This window comes from Vespa mandarinia, chromosome 1 (genome assembly GCF_050613455.1).
Source record: "Vespa mandarinia isolate Hongniang chromosome 1, ASM5061345v1, whole genome shotgun sequence".
NCBI classification, from domain to species: Eukaryota; Metazoa; Arthropoda; class Insecta; order Hymenoptera; family Vespidae; genus Vespa; species Vespa mandarinia.
This window is the reverse complement of record NC_140810.1, coordinates 502501-524445: the sequence shown is the minus strand read 5'-3', so window position 1 is coordinate 524445 and position 21945 is coordinate 502501. Positions and strand designations below refer to the sequence as shown.

General features: G+C 43.4%; 1 protein-coding gene across 3 annotated transcripts in view; it reads left to right on the top strand.

Annotated features, from left to right (window-relative positions):
• Positions 1-21945, top strand: part of LOC118446124 (protein groucho) — an 85407-nt gene that overhangs the window by 12144 nt on the left and 51318 nt on the right. For all 3 annotated transcript variants that reach the window (XM_035876425.2, XM_035876423.2, XM_035876426.2), the window contains exons 2-3: positions 15326-15423; positions 19976-20039. In XM_035876425.2, the coding sequence (XP_035732318.1) occupies positions 15326-15423; positions 19976-20039 (162 nt within the window). The remainder of the gene's footprint in view (positions 1-15325; positions 15424-19975; positions 20040-21945) is intronic.

Genomic DNA, 21945 nt, shown 5'->3' with positions numbered 1-21945 from the left:
TCTCCCTTCGTGCCGTAAAAGCGCCTCGAGGCAGGACCCACGATCGCTGGGACGATGGTATTACTTATCGTCGTTGGCAGGAGGGCGCAGAGAGTGAGAGAGGAAGAGAAGAAAGTAAGTATTGGACGGCAGCGCGCACGCACTCAGGATACACTTAATGATTATCCTCGATCAGGCCGTTCTCGCTCCCGTCCGCGTATATAAAAGCCGCTCGAGCCACGGACGAGTTGGCTGACTGGCTGTCTGGCTGACTGCCTGGACGGCTTCTTTGTCCTTCGATCTTCGTGATTAAGTACGCCTTGTAATTTCTCACTCGAAGACTCCTCGATTATCTTTCGGGCTATCGGGTCGTTAAGAGCCCAACGACGTTGCCTCGACACGCACCGACGTCGATTCCACACGATTATTCTTCCTCGATATTTATTATCGAAGCAGAAAAATTGCATTTATGAACCTCGACTTGAAAGGCCCTTCCGCTCTTTTCTAACGACATCATGCTGCGTGACATTCTTTATTTTATTTTCCCGTTGGAGCTAGCCGCTCGTTGGAAAAAGGGTCGTTTTTCGAGATCACTTCCAAATCCACCGTCTCTGTCTTGTGGATTTTCAAAATTTCTTCGCATGGTTGAGGCACGCAGAGCGAGAGAGAGAGAGAGAGAGAGAGAGAGAGTATAGCAACGTAGCATATATACATACGTAGCCTTTTCGAATACGTCTGTCCAGCTGCCGTCACGCTACTTTTCCGCAAATCCGCTGCGACGTGCAAATATTTGTTGGACGTTTGTCCTTCTCTCTTCTTCCTCTTCTAACTCTCTCGGTGCCTTTCTAAGGTCACCGTTGGCATGGACACCAATTGCAGAGCGAGAAAAAGAAAGTCGTCGAGCAAGAACGATGAGAAACGACCAAATATTTGGTCGCGTAGCAAAGCGTAGACGCTAATCAGTACCAAATAAACGTACACAGGTGTACGCGCGGACGAATTGATATTAGAAATGTTTTTAAGAATTTCACACCGAGCGAAGCTTGTTCGTTTGTTCACGAATCTCGCGATTTCCACTATTCCGAGGGCAAACGGTAAAAATTAGCAATGCTATCGCCGAAACATTTTTTCGTAAGGAAAAAAATCTCTTAAAGGATTTTGCCTTCGTACACGGGATCTTTTTCTCAGCCAGCAAAGGTCAGAAAGGAAAGATAGGAGAGACAGCGAGAGAGAGAGAGAGAGAGATAGAGAGAGAGAGAGAGAGAGAGAGAGAGAGAGAGAGAGAGAGAGAGAGAGAAAGAGATAGAGATAGAGAAACGCCACGAAACTCACATTGGAATCTCGACGCGAGTCTTCTCGACCGCACGGACGAATGGGAAATTGGCACGTAAACGGTGCGGAATTATTCACCGCTAATGGGAAGATGAATGTTGAAGATAAATTCGCTGCCAGGTAGTACCCGGCCATTAGGCTGTAGTTGCTGTGGTTTACGCTGGGATAATCGACTTTTCTTCTCCGTTTCGCTCTTCTCTTCGTCGACACCTTTCCCTTTTCTCTCTCTCTCTCTCTCTCTCTCTCTCTCTCTCTCTCTCTTTCCCTCTCTCTTTCGCTTATTTACAAATTAAGCTTACAAAGCTTGGCCACATCTTGCTCGCCCTTCGCGGCCGATTCAATGACTGCTCTCGACGATGAATCACCGTGAGCGAACGAACGCGAGATGTTTGCGAAGTACACACGGTGCGGTTTTGCCTCGAGCGAAATACAGGAGAGTAATAGTGGTAGTAGTAATTGTAGTAGCAGTAGCAACAGTAGTAGTAGTAATAGCAGCAATAGTAGTAGTAGTACTACTACTATTAGTAGTATTAGTAGTACTACTAGTGGTATTAGTAGTAAATGGTTGACTCTCTAAGGCTCTAACGTCGGTATTATGCGAATCACAAGCGAGATCCGCATTGGATTCGAAAAAAATCGAAAATATTCATCGTTCTTAGCGACCTTAATCGCGTTGGGCATTCTTTGAAAGTACATTCGTTTGTTTCTTTGCCACGCAACACCGACGATTACGAGTTTCTCAATTACAACAATGAAATAATCTACGTATATACGAAGAGACAGAGAGAGAGAGAGAGAGAGAGAGAGAGTTCAGAGCGTTTAATCCGGTCTTCGACAGCGTTCATCTAGTATTCCAAGTACGTCGTTTGCCCCGAGCCCTACGTCCCGCCCCTTAGGCACCCTTCGACATACGCTTTATTTCCTATTCCCTAACGTAACGCTCCCTTCGTGCTTTGCTCTGACGAGAAGAACGACAACGACGACAACGACAACGAAAGACGAGGATACACGGACGTCCCTATTATTTTCCACAACGAGGGAGATCGTCCGTGACCACTATACGGCTCCGTGATCGTGTATTCTTCCCGTCCTCTCTCACTCTCTCTCTCTCTCTCTCTCTCTCTCTCTCTCTCTCTCTCTCTTTTCTTTCCCCTCGTTTCGTGATCGCTCGTAATTTTTGGAAGCCAGTCCCGGCCCCTCGAGGGGTTCAGGGCGCTAAGCCGAATTAACATAAGAGCGTGTGTGCAAACAGAGACGCGGTTCGTAGGGTGAATAAGAGCGAGAGAGAGAGAGAGAGAGAGAGGGAGAGACGAATAGATAGAGAACATGAGTAGGGAGCAAGAGAGTGCGCGAGCATGGTGGGAACACGTGTCTCATACGGAGATAGTTAATTACTCGTTTGTGCACACGGTGACTATCTCTCTCTCTCTCTCTCTCTTTCTCTCACACACACATACATAATAAACACACAGACACATGCACAAGCTCTTTCACTCGGTCTTTCCTTCTCCGTTCGTTCCGCTCGACGGGATATTAGCGTGGAAGAGAGACGAAGGATGACTCTGAAACGACATCGGGCGTACGACGAGGAAGATGAAGAGGGAGCGAGAAAGACAGGAGATTCCTGTTCCATCGGACCGTTGAGACCTCTGCTCTGAGAGCTACGGAGGTGCTGCTGCACTGCTGCTGCTGTCGCTGTTGCATGGCAGAGCCGGGGGAAGAGGGCACGAGGAGGAGGCGAAAAACGAGGATGAGGTTAATGATATACATGGGAGCTACCGTATACCACTACCGGCTCGATCCCATCTGCGGCTGCTTCTCTACATCCCTCTTCTTCCTCTCTCTCTCTCTCTCTCCCTCTCTTACGGGTCTTTATGATCTCACAGTACGTCTCCGCTTCCATTCTCTTCACATTTTATCAGCCAGTACACTTCTCGCTACTCGGAATAATCGCTCGGTATACTATCGCTCAAAGTCGTTCTCGGCAAACTCTTTGTCTCTTTTATCCTTCTTATTTAGTTTTTCTTTCTCTTCGTTTCTACTCTCCGGATATCGAATTTACTGTGTCGGTTTTCTAGACGACACCGGCTGAAACTTGACTAATTGCGAGCAATTAAGAAGCGATTGAGTCTCTACTTAATTCGTTCATTGGTACTATTGAGGGAACGAGAGAGAGAGAGAGAGAGAGAAATGGAGAATTGTCAAATCGTGATTGAATCGCTTTTTAATTACTTACAGTCGATTGGAACCCAAAGTTGTTACGATACGTTTACAAGCGGAATCTAGGCAGTGCTTAATCTACGAATATTTAAAATTACGAATTAATGAGTTTTATATAGGTATACAATATACCATATATATATATAGATATATATATATATATATATATATATATATATAGAGAGAGAGAGAGAGAGAGAGAGAGCGAGAGAGAGATTTTATTCCGAACGTTTGATTGCTGCTTCAACGACCGAGAGACCGATCGTTTAAGGGGTGAAACGATGAAACTGGAAATACAGGAAGGGTGGACGACGTAGTTAGTATGCATGAGAATATCGGTGTCTAGCAACTAAAGCTTCGTAGTTCCTCGTACGTACGAATAATATTGGAATTCGCTGCCACGTAGCGAAAGTCTGTCGCGTGCCCGAGCGACTCTATCCAAAACGATTTATTCGATATATAACCCGTTATTGAATTACAGATACGAATTCGACCGAGCAAAAGCCCGAAGTAGGTCTCACTCTTTTGGAATGTTATTTCCTCGATTTATTTGCGATCGTTAGCGTTTTACATTGTTACTCGCGCGACGAGACGAGTCAGAAATAAAATTCCACAAAGGACACGGATATATTTTATCGAACTTTGTTTTTATATTTTTTTATTTCTTTATTAGTTTTATTTCTTTTCCAAAAAAGTTTTCTCTTTCTCTTTTTTCTTCTTTTGTATTTACGAATCATTTGTATCAGTCTCTTCCGACGCCACTGTCGTCCGATCGTTTCTCCTTTTCGTTCTTTCTTTCTTTTCTCTCTTCCTTCGAATACTTTACAGTGATTCGGAGATCTACGAAGACGACGAGCTGGAGGTAGTAACAAAAAAAAAACAAGAAAAAAAAAGAAAAAAAAAAAGAAGAAAGAAGTAGGGTCCTCACGTCGGGACCTCGTCGGGTACCTACATTAGCTGCAGCTTGTTCGCAGATAAAGGCAAGCACGGCTCTTAAAAACGGCCGGTCGACCGACGAGATAGCTTCGATAATGGCGCGACATCGCGGAGACACGAGGGTAAATTTTTTCTTTCTTTTCTCTCTCTCTCTCTCTCTCTCTTTCTCTCTCTCTTACTGTCCCTTCTTCTTGTACTTTTTATTTTTTTGACTGGAATGAGATGGAACGATCGTGATTCGAGAAACAGGATAAACGGCGCGCTCGTTGAGAAGAAAAAAAACAGAAGAAACGAGTATAATCCGTGGGCGATAACACCAGCATTCTCTCTCTCTCTCTCTCTCTCTCTCTCTCTCTCTCTCTCTCTCGGAAACTTCTCGCGAACGATATAATTAAGATCGAATCGAGTTTGTTTGCCGCTCGAAAGTTCGTCGATCCCTTATCGAATTTAACACCCGTCGAGTATTTCGAGGCAAATCCTCGTCTATCTTTATCTCTTTCTTTTCCTCGTTAATATCCGTAATAGCTCTCAAGGAAAGAAACAACATCGATTTCTTCGTTTCTCTTCAAGCTTTTTACTATCAAAAGAGAGGGCATTGAAACACGCGTTACCCCCCAAGGGGTTTAGGACTTGATCATAGAAATCTTCCATTTATGAGCCGCAAAACAGATCGTTGGGAAAAAGAGAGATAGAGAGAGAGAGAGAGAGAGAGAGAGAGAGAAAGAGAAAGAGAAAGAGAGAGAAACGACCAAGTCCCCATGTAGACAGAGGCCGGAGAATCACGATTTAGATGCTCTCGAGTGATTTGGCCGCATGCTCGAATTTCATTGCTTCGAAAGGGCCTACCCTAGAGAAGAAGGGTGGAGCGGAAAGAAGAAGAGGGACGCGTATTCGAGGGGTTGAGACCGTAATGACGCCAGATAACGAGATTATCGCGAACCAAACGTGTAGGGTGGGAATAAGTGAGGCCTCTGGAAATTTCATTTCGACGCCACTGTGCCCCTCGTAAAAGAAAAAGGGGAAGGAGAGAGAGAGAGAGAGAGAGAGGATGCTATCGCTCCCGAGAGATCGAAAAGGGTGGCATTGTCGTAAGCGCGCTTGGGGAGTAAGCGTAGAGAAGAAGGGCATGGAAAGGGCTCTCCCGACCCTTTTACAACTCCCTCAGCCGTTCAGTTTGACGGTAATTGTAACATATTCGCCCCCTCTACCGAAGCAGTCAAGCTTGATCCTTCAGATCGTTGGATCGTCCTCGAGACGAGGTTCAACGAGATGAAAAAAGAACCTATTGCGTAGGACTAAAAAGGTGAACTATCACCTTCAGAAAAAAAATGAAAAGGAAAAAAAAATAAAAAAAAAAAAAAAAAAAAGAAAGAAAGAAGGAAGAAAAAAAAACAAATCTCTCGTATCGATCTTTCTGCGTTATTAACGCATACGTCGGTCGTATCGTATCGGTACGTTTTCCTAGCCAGATATTCATCTTGGAGGGCGACGAGAGGAGAACAGACGAGAGAGAACAGTAACGGAAGAAAATCAGTAAAGATCGTAGTTCGACGTTCCCCCGAAAAGTGTGTCGTTTTCTATAGGGTAGGGCGATGGTATAGAACTCGTAAAGAAGCAAGCGGTAACGTTGATGGCGATGCCGTTGATGGTGGTAGTAATAGCGGTGCCGGTAGCGGATGGCGGAGTGCAAAAACGGAGTTTATGACTGTAACAGATTAGGTGGCCGAACTAGCGTAGGGTGGTTCTTGCCGCGCTTCCTATTATCGCAGAGCTTTTGTATTACCGTGCTTTTGTCAGGTCCCTTTTTCTCCTTCTCTCTTTCTCTGTCGCTCTCTCGCTTTCTCTGACAGCCCGATGGAAAAGGGGTGCAGAAGGAGACGAAGCGTAAGAGCGAGAGAGCTCGTAAACGCGAAGAGAAGCAGGGATAGGGGGTGGGTCGAGAGGCAGCGAGCCACGACAGTTGGCCGATATTTGAGCTCCCTTTGTGTCGCTAAAGTACCGCGCCCTATTGCCGTGCGCCTCGTCGGACTTTTCGCTTCGTGCTTTTATCGCTACTCTTTCTCTCTCTCTCTCTCTCTCTCTCTCTCTCTCCCTCTGCCCCCCTCGTCTCTCTTTCTTTCTTTTTCTTCCGCTTTTTCACAGCGACTCTCGACGTACCATCGTAGCTGTAGAAGACTTGCTCGTGGGGTGGGTGGAAGGTAGCGAAGAAAAGAGAAAGAAGAAAAAGAAAAAAAAAGGACGGGAGTAGGTTCGACCAGTAATTACCCGCTCGGTCCAAAACGGGAGGAAGCGAGGTTCCTTTGTTTGCTCGTCTTTGCCTTCTGTTCGTTTAACTCCCTTCTACACCTCATCCTTGTTCTTCCCTTCTAACTTCTTACGAATGCTCCATTTTTATTTCCCTTTGACGCGTACGCCTTTCTCCGTTTTTCTTCGGCGTCTCTTATAGCCGCTCATCTTTGCTCGTTGTTTCGTTATGATTCAGACAATTTATGAGCTCATAATGTTTCATGAAAATGAACATTTTCTAGTGCCAAACGATTTCCATGATATTTTAAAACGAGACACCGGGTATATGCCTCGCAAGTTTCGGAAGGAAGAAAAGAGAAAAGCAGGAAGAAAAATTTAATGGCGATGGCACTCACGCGAGCGTAAGCGGGAGCGAAGCGGTTCTCTCGGTACTTTATTCCTCAGGCTCTTGACATTTAACTTTCCTCGTAAAACGTGCACGCACGCGATGCCGCTTCTTCTATTCGTTCCTTTCATCGCGCACCTCTTTTCCTTTTTCCCTCTCGTTCTCGCTCTCTCTTTCTCTCTATCTCTCTCTTTTTACTTCTCCCCGCGAGATTCGCCCTTTTGTGCGATTAACAAACCTCCGAGCTCATCGCCGATAGTTATCGCGATCCTCGTCTCGTCGCTTTCCAGGACATGCGAGTCTCAAGAGACATATTTTTTCTTCTCTCACGCGTATCTACGTACGTACGTTCCTATCTACTACGAAAGTTCTTCCAACTGTTATATAGGTATAACTCATACACACGCATATAGTATATATATACTATATATTTTTCTTTTTCCCTGAAAAAAACATTAGCTCTCTTTGAAAATGAAATTCAAACTCTCTCTCTCTCTCTCTCTCTCTCTCTCTCTCTCTTTCTCTCTCTCTCTCTCTCTCTCTCTCTCTTTCTGTTTCTCCCTTTCGCAGCTCGCGTGAAACGTCAAAAGAATCTCGTGATGACAGTTATTTCTTTCTTATTTTTCGGAATTACTTTTTCTCTTACGAAAACGAGTTCCCTTATCAAAGAAACAAGTTGAGAGAGGGAGAGAAATGCCGGTGGCATCGCGTTATTAAGTCGAGTCGAGTGGTCCCGCAGCGCATGGAACAGCTGGTCGTCCTCTCTTTCTCTCTCTCTCTCTCTCTCTCTCTCTCTCTCTCTCTCTCTCTCTCTCTCTTGTACTGTGTGTTCAATCGCGCGTACGAAAGCGCGATGCAAAACACGCGCGTAAACAGAGTCGTGTACTCTCGAGCAAGAAAGAGAGTAACGTGTATAGAAGCATACACACGTATAAGAACACACCTACGCGTTGTATGCGTTAGAGAAAGAGGGGAAAAAGAGAGAAAGAGAAAGGGACAAAGGTAGCACTTATCCACGTATCCAGGTACGCGGTGTGACGTTATTTCACGAGAGAGCACCGATCGTATCGCCTTAATTGCTCGCCGGGTTAAACTGCCGCGGCCACCTCTTATCGACGGATCTGCACGAGCGCTTGCCGTGCCCGTGCGAGGCTCCCCTTTGTATTTCTCTCTCTCTCTCTCTCTCTCTCTCTCTCTCTCTCTCTCTCTCTCTCTGTCCGTCCATCCGTCCGTCTCTGTATGCGTGTTTGTGTACGTACGTACGTTGTGTGTTGCACAATTCACGTATAGATGAACAGACACGTATATAAGTCGTACACGCAAGAGTTTCGTTCACACCGGCACGAACGTCCGATCGGACAAAAAAGCCGATTCGATGGACGTACTACGATCTTCGATGGGAGCTCGAAAGGGTACTGTCTGGGCTTGGAAAAAAAATGCTAATATCGATCCCCGAGAGGATGCGGGCTTCGTTCGTTCTTCTAGACGCGACGTACGTGTCAATGTATATAATACCATGATTTATATCTACGAGCTCTGTCTTTTATTTAACGAGAAAGATTTTATATATATTATATCGATTCTTTCTTTCTTTCTTTACGCGATCTTGGAATATATGAACTTTTGCGTTCCTTCCATTGCATATTGAGTGTTTCGTTTCGACTAATGCTCGTTTCTTGTTCCGCTTTCAAAACGATCAACTATTATTTACAAGTTTGTTAAAAGCATTTATCATGAGAAACGCGCTCGATGAGTCGTTACTTTTGTTAAGCAGATACATTTAAAAGCGGTTACCATTCGCGACACGCAACATGATTACATATGTGTCTCTCGAAACGAGTAGCTCGTTTTCAAGGCTGGATAAACGATAGGCTAACATGCTGGGAGTGTACGCGTTCTTACGTACCTACGTGAATGTAGATAAGTAGGTACACCCACGGTCGACGAACGCACGCGCGCGAATACAAAGTATTGAGAGCTCAATTACTAGACATAGAGAACGTCGACTCTCACTTTATTAGGAGCGTACCATTATATACGATTAATTCGATCTTAAATCACGTCGAACGAGTTTTCTCTTCGATCCTCCTGATAAGTTAACTCGTGGAGCTAACAATGCTAATAAGAAAGAAAGAAAGAAAGAAAGAAAGAAAAAAAGAAAGAAAGAAAGAAAGAAAGAAAGAAAGAAAGAAAGAAAGTTGGAATTCATTGGAAACGTTTACGAAATTATACAAAGATGGAGAAGAAGCGGAGAGGATTCGATCAGTCGGCTAATAAATCGTAAGATCGATATCGAATTTTTTCTTTTCTTTTTTCTTTCTCGATCTCCTCCCGAAATCCCGTCCCAGTCGTTACTCTTTGTCCCTCGTGATAGAATCGAAAGGATAATATACGTCGTGATAAGGAAATACGATTAAATGGTTGGATTAATCGAAACAGGTAGAAAATTGGTTGGAGCGAACGTGAATCAATTTAATGGACGATTAGCGATCGTTATAAGGTCGCGTCGGTGAGATTAAAAGGGAACGAAACGTGAGAAGTACGGGACGGCGTTAATGACGACGGCTACGACGCGACGAATACGACGATGACGACGACGACGACGACGACGACGACGACGATGGTAGAAAACGCGAAGCGCGTGCAAGAGCGTGCCGCAATCTCGCATAGCGAAGAATTACGAGCGATAGAATCTCGTTTCTCGTTTTGCGGTAGTCGCCCTCTATCTCCGTCTCTCGCATTCGTGCTCACTCGATCATTACGCCATGCATTATTTATGTCATTCCCCGTTCCGGACACAATGTGGGTCCACGAATCAAAATGCATTGCTTATGTAAATGTCGGTCGTGCCCCGCAGTCTTCGCGGGGTGAATTTGCAGTCTGCTTCGAGGAATAATCATAATGATCAATAAGATACACCACCGTCGACGAGGCGTGCATCGTTTCCTCGTGTTTCTGCCGTCGAGTGGATGGAGCTGGAAGAGGGAGCACCATCTCGCCTCGAGCTCATGCAAATCTTGAGGCGCATTGTCTGTTGATATTAGGGGAACTGTTATCGCGTTGCATAATTTTCGTCTTCGCTCTTGCTCGTGTTTGTGCAAGTCGATATAGCAGCGATCGGTTTCCATTTCGGAGTCAATCTCCTTCCTCGCATTTTTTATTATTTATTTATCTACCTATCTACTTTTTAGATATCGTTGCGATTAAATCGCACGATGTTCAATGTACGATTAGCATGTCGCCGGGCCACGCTAGACGCGCTTTCACTTTCCAAACGAAATTTGAATTTTATGAGCGCGCGTAAATCAAGAGTCGACGTACGCGCGATAAAGCCCGAAACTCCATCGTCTTCCTAGGCTATCCATAGGCGAGATTGTAAATTTTGCGATAATTCGAGAACGATTCGATCCTTATTTCTTTACCTTTTGTCCTTTTTCAAAATGTTCGTCCTCGTTACGAGTCTCCGACTCTCGAGACGAGACGGACGAGAGCCGGTTTCCAATGATTCCGGTCGAACGTGCGTCGAATTAAAGGATACAATAATTCGATCTCTCTTTCAGATCGACGAGACAAGTGAGAAAGGAGCTATCTTCGTCGGCGGATTCGCGGTCATATTGTTAACGAATACGGATCTTTGCACCTCGATAAACCATCTCGAAACTTTTGCGCGCTTCTCGAGGAAACGTTTCTCGTTTGCCTTTTGTCCGTTCTTGCTTCTCGCTTCGAGGAGAATTGCTATGGGCGTTCCCATACGGTTGTCTATATATCCGTTCATTTTATAATTCATAAAAACCGACGGATATCGAACGGAAGGTTTCGATCTCGTTAACACTCCAAGACTTCATCGAAAGCTCGTATCGAACAATTGTCTCTCTTTCTCTCTCTCTCGCTCTCTGATGTGGAAGGTATAACGCGAAGTGCCTTTAAACCAAGCGATAATGTAACTTCGATGATCAGGGGCCTTTAGCGGACGGTAGGATCGATGAAGCTAACGTAATTAGTAGCGATGATACGCGGCATTTAAGCGTACTTGAGTGGCTGCAAACGCGACTGATTGGTTCTGTTGGCATTGATGCTGCTACCCCGGCCGTTGTAATGCACGTTGCTGCTCGTGCTCGCTCGAAAGAGCGACAGAGGAGCGCCTTTCGACGCGGAACTAATGCATCTTACTTCGTTGTCGGCTCGCTAAATATTATTATGTTGATTGGTGCTTTGGAAACTGCGTTGTACGTTGATGGATTACGTGGCTCGCTCGTTAAACTTTAACCCGAAAAATCGCTGAGCCGGCTTCGCGAGTCGTGCCTACGTAGCTCGGCTCGTTAAAATCGAGATATTACGTAAAAAATATTTGTGCAATTATTTCCGTTACGTGTTTCGCGCGGCTTAGCGAGACTCCGAGGGAAAACTTGTGCTTTACCAAAGTCGAGATAAAAGATTGAAAAAAGAAGGGGAAACGATGAAACGAAATCTCCTTTACTCTCTAGCATCGAATCGATGCTCGATACACGACGTAACACGGCTACGGGAATCTCGACAAAAGCGGCTTATACCTACGAATGCGATAGCTTTTCTTCTTCTTCTTCTTCTTCTTCTTCTTCTTCTTCTTCTTCTTCTTCATCCTCTTCTTCTTCCTCGTGGAAGAAGAAAAATATGTTGCAAGAGGAATGTAACGAGTATATCGATGGAATTACAGCGTTGCACTTTAAACGTCAATAATTTATCATCTTCCATCGGTCGACGAGGCATCGTATTTAACGGTACATCGAGAGAGAGAGAGAGAGAGAGAGAGAGAGAGAGAGAGAGAGAGAGAGAGAGACGATCCCTATTTATCCTAACGTATCATTGAAGTATCCGACGTATCTTCGAAGAAGTCATCTTACGTGAAAGAAACGGTAAAATTATAGATAACGCGAAGCGTTTCCTATAAGGGAAAAAGAAGAGAAGGGGATGGCGGCGAAATATATCAAGTAGAAAAATAGAAAATATATCTACTCGTTACGTCGATCGGGTCTCACTTTATACCTATTAATCCCTCTTTTTAACGTTATCGCGATATACTACCCATTTTCACGGCTGTTTTCGAGCGATGCGATATTCGAGTGCTGACCGTGTTATTGTGATTGCTCTCGAACGTGAAAAAAGGGGGAGCGCGAGGGTGAGAGAGGAAAAGTGCGGTGGTGTCGGTGATTGGAAGGCCGGAGGGGGAAAGAGAAAGGGGGATGGGGCTAGCCGATTTCGGTGTGGCTCGGAGGTAGGGACTATCGGATAATTAAATCGGCCGCAGGACGTAAAGGACACTGATTGACGTGTGCCGGCTGTGCTCTCTCTCTCTCTCTCTCTCTCTCTCTCTCTCTTGCTCGCTCTCATTATTATTCGTCGAAACGACATAATTCGCGCTTCGCTTTTCGACGAAAATCTAACCGCGTTTTCCGGTGTCGGCAGCGACAACCATCCAGCCGCGCATCCACCCTCCTCCATGCCTCTTCCCGAGCCCGCAAACATATCTGCGGGCAGCCGAGCTCGCCGAAAACTTTCACCGTTTTATCGGACGTTGAACGATGAACATTTGAAAATCGAGCGGAAAAGAGACGATATACATACATACATACGTACATACATACATACATACATATATACATACATACATACATACATACATACATACATACGTACGTACATATATACCCCGTCAAAAGTTTCGAGCACCGAATTCGTTTTCGCATAAATTTCAATTTCTCTCATAAGCGTGTAACTATTTTGTTGAAAAATATTTTAATGAGAATTATCGTACGTTGCCGTACGTCGGTGAGATTTCAAATTTTATTATCTCTAATGAAATCGCAAAGGTACGTTGACCGTTCAACAAATATCTCTGACCATCCGTCGGAATAAATTGTCCAATTATCAATCGATTCTTGGTATCTCCATATATCGTACATGGGGATTAATTTATCGAATCGATAACAACGACGGTATCGATTATCATTATAATAAAAAATTTTTTTCTAGACGGTTCACCCGTTATATCGAAGCTATAGAAGGTGGCGCGAGCGCTCGGCGAAAGCCAATAAATTAATTGGATTGACCGCGAGCGGCTTTGTGCGAACAAATGGGATCAACGATTCTTGCCGATCAGCAGCAGCGGCAGAGTCGATGATGGTGGTGCGTCCGTGCTGGTGGGGTCGGAAACATAAGCACCAGGCGGCAGAAGCAAGCGATTTTCGCGAGTCCGTCAGCGCGCGATCCACGTTAACGCGATCTTCTAACCGGATGTCGACCTAGTCATGCGCTTACACGTGTACCTTGTCGTTTGGAAAAAGAAAAAAGAAAAAGAAATAAAAGAAAAAAGTAAGGGAATATGGATATAGTGACGCGTAAACGTTCGCGCGCTTACTTTCCATCCATGCACTCTTTGCAGTTGTAGCGAAAGAAAGTAATAAAAGTCTCGTTTTATATACATCTCATCGATCTTCTGCGCGATAGTTCATCTCCTAATTTGGAGTATGGTTTTAAACATATAATAAGTTCAAAACTATCGACGTAGTTTCTTCACCGACGAATGATACTTTTTGATTGTAAAGCAATTTAATAAACTCTGCGCGCATATTCAAACGTTACCATAAAGGGATACCATAAAACATATAAGAAATAGAAAGGGTACTTTCCTCGTTAGGCGTTACTTATTATTTCTTCGAACTGTACATAGGTGCTCTTTACTGGTATCCCTTCAACGGCTTCTTCTGCTTACTCGTAAAACGAACGACGCGAGTATAGTAAGCAAGTTACAATATCGGTGTTGTGTCGTTGTGTCAAACTCGTGGCTACGTGGAACGTGGGAGCGAGGTGATCCAGTCGACGACCGTAACCGTGCTTTGGCGTGCTGACGAAGCGGCTTCCTTCTAGGAAGAAGAAGGAAAAAAAGAAAAGAAGAAAGGAAAAGAAAAGGAGGAGGAGGAGGAGGAGGAGGAAAGGATACCGTTATGATACCGGATCTCTTTCTCCATCGAGATTTCGAGATATTTCAAATTATTTTCAATTCTAAGACGAGTTGCCAATATAACGTTCGATTTTTCCTATAAAAATCGTTTAGTTAGCACGGTGGTATATTCGAGGTGGGAAAAGTCATCGAGATTTATCCTTGATAAGAATGCTGTTTCCAAGATCACTTGATACGGGACCAAGATGGAAGAAGAAAAGGGCAAGAAGCACGGGAGGAAGTTAATGCAAGCGTTTGAACTTCTCAGCCTTCGATCTAATATAGTAGCGAGCTCATTAAAGACCGCTTAATGGTCTCGATGCAGCCGGTTGGGTGAGAGCCATGGGGGTGAGGGTTGCGGACGAGGAAGATGGAGAGAGAGAGAGAGAAAGCGAGAACTGTTTTAGCTTTTACGAGGCCGACGTGGCATATCCGTTTTGCGAGACACGACGTGCAAAACGATCGATAACACGGTTGTAACGTTATTACCGGCGGGTATACGGAGGTGGGTAGTAGCACCGGTACTACCGGTAATAATGTGGCTTTTACGGTCGTGCGCGCCGCTACAGCTGCCGCCAAAGTCGGTAAGTGCGGCTTTCCATCGAGCTCTCTCTCTCTCTCTCTCTCTCTCTCTCTCTCTCTCGAAAACGCGACGACGGAAACCGAGCTTCGCGGTACGCGCACTACCGCCTGGAATTTATCGCGCTTTTGCGGCTCTTCGAGCTTTTCTCTGACGATTCCAACTTCCCCAAATCATTTTCCTATACCCATCTCTCTTGCATATCCTTTATTCGACTTTTTATTGAATTCTCATGTGAGATTTCGATTCTTTGTTTTTGTATTTATTCGTTGATTTCTCAACGAGAGGATGCTGCTGATAAGAATTATTATTATGTCGTGATCTATTACACTCCCATGATAGATTTGATAGTATGACTTTTTTCTCTGTATACGTAAGAGGGTATAAAAAAATTTTCGATACCTCCTTCTTTTCGAAGGAAAGAGACAAACGTCGACAGTTTTCACTGTTTTTTGCCGGGCTTAAAGCTCCGAAGCGATATTTCGAATCTACTTGCGAACTTCAAAGCGAGCGGAAAGATAAACAGATTTTCGAGAGGAAACGAAATCTCCCCGATTCTTTTGAAGATCCTTATTTTTCTAAATGACGCTTTCCTATAAGAGGGTACTTAAAAATATCAATGTCTTATTTTCTTTCCACTAATTCGTTTTAAATTCGTTTTATGTTTCAGGGTCCTCCGCAGCCTGGGCAACCGTTCAAGTTTTCGGTCAGTGAGTCTTGCGACCGAATAAAGGAAGAATTTAGTTTTCTACAGGCGCAATATCACAGGTAATTCGTTTTCGCATCACAGATTCTCATTTCCTTGTTCCAAAAGTTCGAAAACCATTGTCCGTGCATATTTACGCGGATTCCGCGTGGGCAAGTATCCGCGAAACGAACGAACGAGTAACGTAGGCGGCTAATCGTTCGACCGGAAGCCAGAGCGAAATAAATTGAAGGGGAAAGGATCAGGAATGGGGAAACGTCTCGTTGGGATTAGAGGTGCACGTGTAGCATCGCGGTTCGAATTAGCACCAATTCATTTTCCAATTCACGCTCGTTCGTTCTTTTGTTTTGTTTTTTTTTCTTTTTTTTTTTTTTTTTTTCTTTTTTTTTTAACCGATTACGAAATTTTCAGTGTCACAGACGAGGAAATCTATCCATCGATTGTTTCGGACAAAGTTTTATCTGGTTAACAACAAAGATCTCATTTTCATTTTATAATTATTCCTTTTGCATTCGTTTAATGTTCGAAATTGTAAAGTTATAATATACGTGGAAGAAAATGTAGCATATAAAAGGAGGTTAAACGAGCGAGCAAGGCCGTTAATCGTGGCACGATCTCTCGCACGCGAAAGAATAAGAAGTCTACGATCAACTAAAGGAACTCTTTCTCTCTCTCTCTCTCTCTCTCCCTTTTTTCGTCTAAAACGATGTGTTGATTTTCTTCTCGCGGACGAACGCGCGCCGATTTCTATCGCGCGTCCTTACGAACACGATAATTTATCTGCCGTCGCTTTGACGTGTTAATTCGCAAAGTCACGTGCCGCACGACTGGCACGGCCACGACGGAAACTTAAATTACTGCTTTCGTGTCGACGCATCGAGAAGGTGCGCCATGTAAGGGACGAAAGGGAGAGGGAAAGGACGGATGAAAGGACGGAGGGAAGGACGGAGGGAAGGACGGAGGAGAGAAGGAGGGTAGAGCGAGTCCTCGAGTCGGCGAGTGCATACATGCATAAATATGTGCCAGAACGTACGTGCGTCGCGTGCGACATTTTCTGGTCGCTCATTGTTTCAAAGGCCTATCGCTTACCTAAGTAAGTACTTACTTACTTACGTACTCGATCGGCGAGCCTCGATATCGAATTTACGTGCGCGACGACGAATCGACCTTTTGCAAAGCTTCTATTTCTTTCTTTCTTTCTTTCTTTCTTTCATTCTATTTCGTTAGTGCTAACGACTATTTTTATCTCCCGTTAAAAAAGAATTCTCCCATTGGTCATTTCTTTTCTACGCGATGCAGCTATTTGCTTTATCGTTTTTATTAAGTAAAAAAGAGATGGTAAAATATTTCGTACCTGTAATACATGCAAAAGAAGTCGAGATAAATAGCGAATATTATATCCGTTCGAACAATCGCATATATCGCGTTAATTTCTCTTCGTCCGGTGCTTTAGTTATCCGCTTAATGATGCGATAAGTATTCGTAAAATTATCGGCCCGATCTTTTCTCCTTTAAACGCGCAGAATATATTCGAATAAAGAGAAGAGAATTTTCGGTGAGTAATGGTTGAAAAAGGAAAAGGGGGATATAGAGATATAAAGAGAAAAATCGTTTTCGCGCAAAAACGATGATAAAAGTAGGAAAATAAATCGTCTAATCGTTGGAAATATGAAATAATCGCTAACGCTGACTCAATTTGTTCGTTAAAAGAACGAAAGGCGAAAGATATAACGGCGAAGGTTCGTATTTGCGAAAATAATTAATAATCCGCGAGATTGGTTATCGATCTTTGTGGGATATCCAGAGCTGCTTTTATCGTCTATTCGATTCCTTCTATTTGCGAGCTTCTTCCTCGCGTTGGAGAATTTATGAAGCTCGCGCGTGCTTCGGTTCCGCGTTATTTCGCAAAATCGAGTTGCGGAGCAGCGGGATTTCCGTTCCGCTTTCGTCGATCGTTTCGCCTTTAATGGATCGTGACTCGTCGAACGCTCGTTCGCCAAGGTAATAACTCTATCGTTTTATTACGTCTACTTGAGTGTTTAACGAATCGAATAAAATTGCGTAATACGTTAAGATTGAAAAGCTTACTTCAAAAGGGAATGATTCTATCGAACGAAAACGATTTTTAAGAGACAAGATAGTCCATTCGCTAAGACCTTCTCGAATCGAATCGTGTCGCGAGTGTGAAATGGAATTGAAATTATCCTAACAAAACGATGACGAACAAAAAACAGATAGAGAGGGAGAGAGAGAGAGAGAGAGGGAGAGGGAAAAAAAGAAAAAGTAGAAATAAAAGAAAAATAGAAATCGTCACGAGAGAAGTACGAAAGGTTAACATTTAAATGTAGCCACGTTCGTAGAGTGGAATTTTAACAATTTCGTACGAACTTCTCTTATCTCCTTACTCCGTAAACGCACACGTGTTTTAATTTAACGTCGCGCCGACGTGCTCGGGATGAGAAGAAGAAGCACGAAAAAAAGAAAAAAGAAAAAGAGAGGAGAACGCGGTCGGGCTAGATATTAATGCTTTGCGCCCTTCCATTTTCCTCTTTCCCTTCTTTTTACCGCGTAGCCTTAAATTGGAACGCGAGAAACTGACCGGTGAAAAAGTAGAGAGACTCTGTGGTTTCACGTCTGGGTTGCGTTGTTGAGCTAGCCCAGAGAGGGAGAGAGAAAGAGAGAGAGAGAGAAATTTAACGCGACACGTTGTAAGCCGCTCTCTCGCGAATAAAAATTCTTTCCATCTCGACTTCGTCTCGATAATCCTCCTTAATTTCAATTTTTCTTTTTTCCTTTTTTTTTCTATACGTTTCGCTGGAAACGCGTTTACACTTGGCCGAGTACAAATTTACGAAATTTCGTACAACGCGTTAAAAAATATTTTATATCCAGACAAATTTGTGCTTTCGAGCACGCATATAAATCCGATAAATAACGCATTTAATTCAGTTTCAGTTTCGAAATATTTCCCAGCCGTAGATATACACATTATTGCAAATCATCGAGCGAATCGTTCGACAGGCAACAAAAAAAGAGAAATACAAAAAAGAGAATGATCGGCAAAATGCAAAATGTATCGTCCATTTTTGAAAAAGAGGGGGTAAAAAGAGGTGGGAGTGAAAATGGCGTGGGAAATTATCGCGGTATCGTCGGCGCATTGCAAAATAAGGGGGAAGGGTGTTGTAACTCGCGAACGTGGCGAATATACGCGCGGGCACGTTCGCCGTGCGTGCGGAAAAACGCGCGTTCGCGAGTCCGCACATATGGCGCATCACATCGGACCATTGTTACGCATAGGTCGTATGTAGAATCATGGACAAGAGAGGAAGGGGAACATCGGCGTGTACGCTGGATTCGCTGTTTTGTTAACGTAATGTCGAACGATACGTTGTTTTTGTTATTAAATTCTGCGTGAATCTTTTAGCGGTGAGTTTATGAACGAGAGAAAAAGAGTAGGATAGGTCGATCGAAGGGAACGAACGAAGCCGCACGAAAAAAACGTTTTGCTAAATTTTGATTTATTTTTATTTCCGATCATTATACAAACGATACCTTTTCTCAACGCATATAATTTACAAGATACATTGTTATTTTTTTAACGAGAATTATACGGTATTCGTGATAACTTAACAAAAATATTATCAACATCTTTCTCTAACACCGAACAATTACTCGTCATTAATTGCTTTAACGAGAAGGGTCTCTTGGATGTGTTTTCACGAGCGATTCGAACGATCGGCTGGCGTCCAATTTTCCCCGTTGGTACACTCGATTACGATTCGAGTCAGCGTGCCGTCGCTGCGCGTGCATGGATAACAGAGAGAAAGAGAGAGAGAGAGAGAGAGAGAGAGAGAGAGAGAAGCGGAGTTAGGGGGTTACGAGACTGCCGTGTAACGAATTATTATCGATGTTTGTTGCGGCCGCGCTAATTGCGTATTTTTAACGGCTTGCCTGCGAAGCGGTATTCATCATCTCCCATCCCCCTCTTACTTTCCCACCAACGCCACGCGATTGGTCGACCGCGTCGATCGAAAAAGAAAACTAGTAGGGTGAACTAATGGTTAGCAGTCATCGATCGATTCTAATTTTTATTTATTTATTTATTTTTTTTTTTTTTTTTTTTTTTTTTTTTTTTTCTTTATTTTATTTCGCTATCCGAAACAAAGGGTAATCGATTTTCGTAGTCAAAACGAAGAATGGCTATACTTTTGTTTATCTTTTTTATGCAGATAAAAATTATCAATTTTTCATTTGAAATATTCGTGCTTTTTAATTCTCTGCCCCCAAATTGAATTTTTGTATTACGTAGGTATTTCGAAACGTTCTCTAAAATTTGTATACCATTGGTGTGTTAGCTCTCGCAACAATTTCCGTTTATCTCTGAAAAGCCTGTATTGCGATACTTTATAATTGATTTTTACAAATCCGATCGCCATCAATCGTAGGAAAGTCACGAAGCAAAAACAATGTACGCGATGTAATCGGATTATCGAGTCCTTTCTGTCAAATAATGTTTACGAGCGTTACTCAACTGCATCCCCATCCTTTCCATAATATAAACAACGACTTTTGATATTTACCTCGCACTTATGATCCGTTATTTGTGTTCTTAAGCATTAAGTTGGACCTGGAGAAGCTTGCTCAGGAGAAGACGGAAATGCAGCGTCATTATGTAATGGTGAGTACATTTTCTTTCTTTCTTTATGTATTTATTGTTTATTATTTTTTTCTTTATTTACCTTTTTCTTTTATGTATATATATATATATATATATATTATTTCTTTCTCCAAGCTTCATCGCGTAATTCTTCTTCGACTATCGTCGAGCGTTCATATGGAATTTGTTCCCTCGAATTAATCGGATATGCTATATATATAATATACCTACGTGCTTCTCGTGCAACGATCGAAATACCGTTAATTTATTTGGCTGCGTGTCTATTAATGAAATTGCTATATTAAATGGCATCGGTGATTCTCAGTGGTCGATAAATTATAATTTGCAGGGAAGCTTAATAATTCAGTGAAACGATATCTATGGAATTTGAAATACGTAGAAGCGATGCACATCATTTTCATAGATATCGTTAAAGCGATCGCGTATGTCCGCGTTTGTTTTTCAATTTTCTTTTTAACGCAAAGAAAGTTGGAGGCGAATCGTAAAGACTTTGAAAACGACTTTTTTTTGTTAATATTTTAATAATGTAATTAACTCTTGGCTACTCTGTTGTAACAAAAGCTTGCTAGCAAACAAACGTTTGGTACGACATTAGCGTACGAGTATAACGTAGGAAACACTTTCGGAATACGCGGTCTCAGAAAATTACGTTAAAACGAAAGCCGCGTTTCGTTGCCTTTGTACTCTCACGAGTTTCCATTTGGCGTTTGTCGAAGGGATGGTAAACAAACGGGAAACAAAAATGAGCATTGCATTAGCTAATGAAAATAACGGGAGAGTGCTTTTCCAAACGAGTATACGATAGGAGTCGAGAAAAATACTCGTAGATTCGACTACTCTTCTTCGCGCGAGAAATTCCAAGGTAAGTTTATATACGTGTGCGTATGTATATATATATATATATCTCCAGTAGGTGCGATTCTATAAGCATTTCTCGAAAGCTTTAGCAATTTTCACGGACACGCGTTTGCTACGGCTGAAAGCGCAAACGAGATTCGCAGGCACTCGAGGTACTCTGTAATGTTGTGTATACGTATCCACTCGTTCTCTCTCTCTCCCGCTCTCTCTCTCGACAGTCCTGTTTGCAGTCACTTTTTGCGATCTCGTAGCCGCACTTTCGCCCGTAGATCTTAGTTATTACCTTACGTCGCGTCGGTCATGCGTGTGTCTTTATTAGCTGCAAACTCGTGCCTTCGCTCTATCTTAGTAGGTCGAAGGTCACTTACCGTGTTAACGTATGCAACAACGAGTATCGATCGCGATAGATCGTAGTCTTCGTCGTCGTTCTCATTCACGATTGCTACCAACGTAGAACGAACTTTGTACAATAATTTATAGGGTACGCTCGTTGACTGCGTGACTACGTTCGATGCAAATCGCACGATATAAAATGCAGCCCGTTCGCTCAGCCGTGGACGTGGCACTTCCGGCGATTCACGCAACGCGAAAGATAAATCGATCGATCTCGATCAACGAACTAGGCGCGCCATTTTCTCACGTCGATTTTGCGATCCCTCGCTGCGGCCACGATTAACGCACTTGAATTCAAATTTACGCGAGCCTGCCTTTCTACGTATGTAGAATTTCTCGTTATTATAGCTACGATAGGCATCCCTCAATCGGTTCGATGCTTAAACGAGTCCATTCGTTATTAGAGAGCCTTTACTGGCATGCTCGCTTCTCGCGCTCCGCCGATGATCGATCGTCCTCGAAGGTAACAAAAATGTATTTTATCGGATCGTTTCGCAAGCCGGACACGCAGCAACAGGTATATATATGTATATGTATATGTATATGTATATGTATATACAAGAGAGAGAGAGAGAGAGAAAGAGAAGGTATTTAGTTAGGTACGTACACCTGTTCGTTGCACAGACGATCGACCGCTCGACCGACCGACCGATCG